The sequence below is a fragment of the Cucurbita pepo genome, unplaced genomic scaffold (genome assembly GCF_002806865.2).
Source record: "Cucurbita pepo subsp. pepo cultivar mu-cu-16 unplaced genomic scaffold, ASM280686v2 Cp4.1_scaffold001698, whole genome shotgun sequence".
NCBI lineage: Eukaryota > Viridiplantae > Streptophyta > Magnoliopsida > Cucurbitales > Cucurbitaceae > Cucurbita > Cucurbita pepo.
The window spans coordinates 1-5,690 of NW_019647812.1; the positions used below are offsets into that span (position 1 = coordinate 1).

The 5,690-nt window shown below is 34.1% G+C and overlaps 1 protein-coding gene and 1 long non-coding RNA gene across 2 annotated transcripts; both read right to left on the bottom strand.

Moving 5' to 3' along the window:
* Positions 1–188: 188 nt before the first annotated feature.
* On the bottom strand, positions 189–1,647 carry LOC111786459. The gene is made up of 3 exons (XR_002813780.1): positions 1,463–1,647; positions 1,071–1,120; positions 189–214 (listed from the first exon to the last, which is right to left on the bottom strand). It is a non-coding gene; the product is annotated as an uncharacterized LOC111786459 (long non-coding RNA).
* A 774-nt stretch (positions 1,648–2,421) lies between these two features.
* Positions 2,422–5,307, bottom strand: LOC111786458 (probable LRR receptor-like serine/threonine-protein kinase At1g06840). The gene is made up of 4 exons (XM_023666709.1): positions 5,259–5,307; positions 4,798–5,048; positions 3,166–3,300; positions 2,422–2,999 (listed from the first exon to the last, which is right to left on the bottom strand). The coding sequence occupies exons 1-4, from the start codon at positions 5,290–5,292 to the stop codon at positions 2,658–2,660; spliced, it is 762 nt and encodes a 253-aa protein (XP_023522477.1). The 5' UTR covers positions 5,293–5,307; the 3' UTR covers positions 2,422–2,657.
* Positions 5,308–5,690: the final 383 nt, after the last annotated feature.

Sequence of the window (5,690 nt, forward strand, 5' to 3'; positions counted from 1 at the left end):
AAACTGCAGGACAAAATATTTAAATAGAACAATCAACCAATGATCCTTAGATACAAACAAAATAAAAATATAAAAAAACAACCATGCAATGTCAACTTTTCATACCTGACAAACTTTCAGTTTTCTCAGATAACTTATCAACAGACTCGTCAGCCGGATCCTGAATTACAACCTTCTTCTTCTTCTTCTTCTTAGTTGGATCAAAGGGTGCAATCTGCAAGGAATAAACCGTACACATTCATCATGGTGTTGCACCAATACTTGCACATGAACAATGGTTCAGAAACTGCACTAGATTACAATTACTTAAATGTTTGGATAAAGACACATGGTAAGATACCAGCAAAAGAAACTCCAAGAAAAATGCAGCTTTTATCCATAGCACCAGTAAACAATCAAATAGAAAAAATCCTCAAGAACTGAATTCGACTGTTATCAAAACAAGATCATACAGCCACTAGAATAACATTTAAGTAAACTGGAGTAATCATTGATGACTGGAACACAAGGCCCAGAGGCAACAACCTAATCCGAACCTAGAAAATGTTTCTTCCGATTTTGCTGGGAATTCAAGGAGTGAGTTAAATTAACCCTTACATCAAAGTTAGTTGCTAGTTGTGGGCATGGCTAGACAACAAAGCTATTTTATACACTAACTGTTCTGGTTACATTCGATGCATTTTAGCCAGGTCTAGACATTTGAGCTCTGAATCAGTGTTTTTTTACTACTTAATTATATGGCTATGTTTACATCCTAAAGTAACTAGATTTTGGGTGCTCTGTTGGTTCGATTTGGTATACTATATTCAACGGTTCACGATTTTCTCATTTAACTTCGAATAATATCTATGGGCCACAGTTTGTAAACCTTTTCTGTAATTATAGAAGCGAATTATAGTAATAGTACAATTGACTTCCTCAGATATACATGCTAGAAATGAATTACCCTCCCCCCCGGGTATTGAAACACAGAAGTGCATGGTCCGTCGAGTTCCAACCCACAGATTTAGGTAAGGAAAAAACAATAGCTATGTGCTTGGAGACAACAGATGCAAAAGACAAAAACTCACATCTGCCACCTGATCGTTCACATCATGCTGAGCTTCGTCCGCCATGATTCCTGCAATAAGGCAGAAAACGATTTAATTTAACCGAGTTAAAGCATTAACACCAGCAAGCAACCAATTAGTAATACAAGTGGAAATATCAAAATTGGGGTCACGAACAAATGATCGGCGATAAAATTCAACCCACCGCTCGCCAAGAAAAAATAATAATAAAAAAAAAATCCGATTTCATATATATGAAATACAATCTAACTTGAAATCCTGTATTGATACAAAAAAAAATCTTCAAATTAAAATTAACCTAATCGAAGATTGACCCTATTTTGAAGATGGAAGAACCAAAGAAACCGAAAGAAAAGAAAAAAAGAACAGAAAAACAATTGATCCAACCGGACCTGAACTAAGGGCGCCTGAGAGATGGAGGGGCTGCGGCAGAAGACGGGGGAGCGTAGGGTCGCAGGAGAAAGGTAGATAGGAGGAGGAGAAGAAAGAAGGGGGTGAGCCGGTGGGGCTGTGCTGCTTCAACAGAAATGGGAGAGGGTTAGAATCAGAGAAGAAAGAAAACAGGTAAGAACCTAGGGTTTAGCATTTTTCTTTTTTTATTTTTTCTTTTTTTTTTTCTTTTTATTTTTTTATTTTTTATTTTTTATTTATAATGAATTATGTAAGAAAATTCTAGAGATAATTAGTTTTTTCCGAAATTTTGAGATATATATAAATATCATCAATTTTTAAATTAATTTTTTAATGTTAAATTAAAATCTAAATTTAAAAAATTGGAAAAAAATATAATTATGTCAATAAAAATGTTAAACTTTGTATTAATTTAAACCTTCTAAGTGTATCAATTTATACCTTTCACAAACTTATAATATATTAATTAAGTTCATAAAACTTTAAATAATAATTGGTGTGATTTTTTTATAGAAGGTTTAGATTTTCAAAAATTAATTAATGCATGGATAAATTTTAAATTATTAATAAAATTGTGTTAAATTAATAAAAATACTTTTAAATTTTACATTTTTAAACTTTTAAAAATTTTAAATTTTAAATATACCCTCAAACATTTAAAAATAATTCTAGATAAAAAAAAAAACCGCTAATATTTTATTTATAAAAATATTTTTTTAACTTTCAAAATAGTTATATATATATTAGAGCTTTTAAATGTTTTATTCAAATTTTCTTAGAAACGTTCTTAAAAATTTTAAAATACTCTTACGGCTAGTATATAGATGGAATTGTACGTACTACGTTTAAAAAAAATACACGAGCTTTCACCGTAATATTAATATAATATATAAAAAAAAGTTAAAAAAAATTTATAAAATTACCCCTAAAAAACACAAGATTACATTCAATCAATCTTATTAACTTTATAACAACAAGAAGTAAATAAATCTAACCACACTAGTTACATTAGCAAGTGGATGAACCACATGAAAAGTATTTCCTAATAGTGAACCAAAAATTATGCTCTGAAGATACAATAATTTAATGTATTTGAAGAACAATCGTGTCTGCAAAACTATATACAAACTGAGATTAAGCTTGTTAATTAAGTGTCGATTAAGGAAATAATGTTGTCTATCTGGGTGTGATGGTGGGAGCTACTCCACTTACAAGGTCGCTGCCAGAGACTTCTGATGTGTAATAGTTATTCATGTTGGATGATGAAGATGGAGGACTGGTCATTTTTACGACGTTCGTCATTGGAGGCTCTGCAACTTTCGTATCAGACTCGGGCAGCATAAGCCAGATAGTTTCGAGTGTTCGAACGACTTCTGCCATTGAAGGGCGTGCATCTGTTTCATTTTGGCAACATTTCAGAGCCAAAGTCACAAATCTTTCAACACATTCAAGGGGATAAGATCCGAGTTGACCATCGATAATCGAGAAAATTTTTCCAGACTGATATGCACGGTTGACCTGTTGACATACGAACGATACGAATATTTAAAAGAGATACCAGTGCAGTACAGAGAAGGCCTTTGTAATCAAATTATGCATACGACTATGATATCCAGTTCATGCACTTGGTGTTGTGCTATTCCAAAATAAAGAGGCCATAACAAATGCTATTTGGATGTAATACCTCTCTAACGATGTTCTTGCCGTGTGAGATCGGGTGCCGCCCAGTTAAAATCTCCAAAAACACGACACCAAGACTATAAACATCACTTTTGTCTGTCAATTTACGAGTCAAGAAGTACTCTGGATCGAGATAACCCTGGAAAATGGAAGCATGCAAATTTAAAGGCACACAAACTAAACTCAATCCAGGAAGTGTAACCAGTTATCTAACCAAAAACAGTAACATTGAGAATAAACAAAGGAAAATATTTTTAGTACAGAAGATTCACTTTCTCTATATCATGTACCATGGTATAATGAGCAAAGGTTTGACATTTCCATTTGTGTCCCAACATCCCATCTCAATTATCCCAATAGGACAATTTTAAAAGTGGTTTTGAATATGCAAATCTATTTTACCATGAAAATGTTGAAATATTTGTGCTAGCTTAAGTGTTGCGATCAGCCCCATCACCGAGTGCAAGCGCTTTAACGGGCTTTCTCTAGAGCTTATCAGATCTGAAGTACCTCTTTGACAAGGTTTGTCCACATTTAGATCATACTATCATATATCTTAGTTTCTCATCTAATGGTGTAATGGTCCAAGCCCACCGCTAGCAGATATTGTCCTCTTTGGGCTTTCCCTTTTGGGCTTCCCCTTAAGGTTTTAAAATGCGTCTGCTAGAGAGGGGTTTCCACACCCTTATAAAGAATGTTTTGTTTCCCTCTCCAATCGATGTGGGACCCCCAATCCACCCCTTTTGGGGCCAGCGTCCTTGCTGGCACACCGCCTCGTGTCATCCCCTTCGAGGCTCAGCCTCCTCGTTAGCACATCGTCCGGTGTCTAACTCTGATACCAAATGTAACACCCCTAATTTTCTTAGACTATTTAGTGACGTCATTCCATGCATGCTTGGTAATGCCCCTAATTTTCATGTTTTTTTTTCTATTTCTATCTTAGGTCCCTAATCTTTTAGGATTTTGAATTTAGTCTGAATTTCTAATCACTTTAAAATCTTGATTGTGATCCTTAAGTTTCTTTCACATACACTCCATCCGAGCTCCAATCTGTTGTAATACTTTTGTATTTCCTTCTTTCGAAGATTAACTTCCTTATAGGCCATTATTTCCCTGCGTGATCTAGCAATCCATGACTATTAGGGTTGTAGAAAGTAGTAAGAAATGCAGAATGCCATTTATCTCTAACATCAATCAAATAAAGGAGAAATCCTTTCTATCATTTTCTGAAAGGCAAGAGATGCTTATGAAAGTAAGGGTATTCCTCTATTTTCCTTTTGCTATCATATTTACCATTATAGTAGAACTTGTAGCGTCTATGAAAACAGGGCGTCGTCTAAATGGAAATCCCCTCATCTCTTTTGTTTTTGCTTTTACTATTGTTCGTCACACCCATGAAATATAATCCTATAAAACCTTTAGATTCCCACCATAGACGCCTCTGTTTATTAGTGTTACAAAGGATCTTTCCTTTATAAAACCTAATAGATCAATTATAAGTTATAAAAAAGGATACCTACCTTCTATAACCTAGTAGACATCCTAGAATCTACTAAAATCGTGACGAGATTGTAAGCAAAAATTGAACTCTTTCATTAAATTTCTAAAAGTTTAAGAAATATAGATAGAATTTTACCGGTGTCCCTTTTACTACCGTCGATACATGATTTGGCACATCGCCTTCTGTATCTGGTAGAGGTGCAAGTCGTGAAAGTCCGAAATCAGCAACCTTTGCTAAATATTTGGAGTCTAATAATATGTTGCTGGACTTGATGTCCCTGTGGAATATTGGGGGATCAGCTTCCGTGTGAAGGTACAGAATTCCCTTAGCTGCACCCAGGGCAGCTCTTAATCTTGTGGTAAAACTCAAAGGTTTTGCAGAACGTACTGTGATAACACAAGGAAACATAACAAGTCAATGCTCAAAAGAGAGACATGAAAACAACAACTCAAATAAATAAATAAAAAGCTTATTCTTCAGTTGACATAAATATGAAGGAATAAGAACCCTGGAACGTATAAAAAACCATCTCACAATTTGCATAACTGAAACCGAATCTTCGAAAAATAATTTATAGGAAAGTTGCTGAAATGTACCAGAAAGGTGATCCCTCAGCGTGCCATTTGACATAAACTCATAAACCAACATCTGCATGGAAATTAAAAATCAAGAAGTCTGCTCAAGGCCAAATTTCAAGGCAGTGCAAGGAATTAACAAAAAAGTAATGTCCAGCGAGCTCATAAAATTAGTAGCTATCACAAACAGAAACTTTAATTTTAAATATATTGTAATGTATCACCTAAAAATTCGAGCTTTTACAAGAAACAAAACTTTTCAGTGAAATAATATAAAGAAACTTATGATGAAAAGAAACAACCACCAAAAGGGAGGGAGAAAGAGAACAAAACAAAGATTAATGCATTCTAGTTTAGACATAAATCTTGAATAGAATAAGCCACAATGGTTTAAAAAGAGAATGCCATGAAGAAGTCTTTTGATGAGCTGAATCAAAATGACCATTCCAAGAA

Excerpts from the sequence above, each read along its gene's own strand:
- LOC111786458 (XM_023666709.1), bottom strand. The coding sequence starts at position 5,292 with ATGTCAAATGGCACGCTGAGGGATCACCTTTCTG. Across the intron at positions 5,049-5,258 it reads GCTGAGGGATCACCTTTCTG|TACGTTCTGCAAAACCTTTG; the intron begins GTACATTTCAGC and ends GTGTTATCACAG. Across the intron at positions 3,000-3,165 it reads GCAAGAACATCGTTAGAGAG|GTCAACCGTGCATATCAGTC; the intron begins GTATTACATCCA and ends GTATGTCAACAG.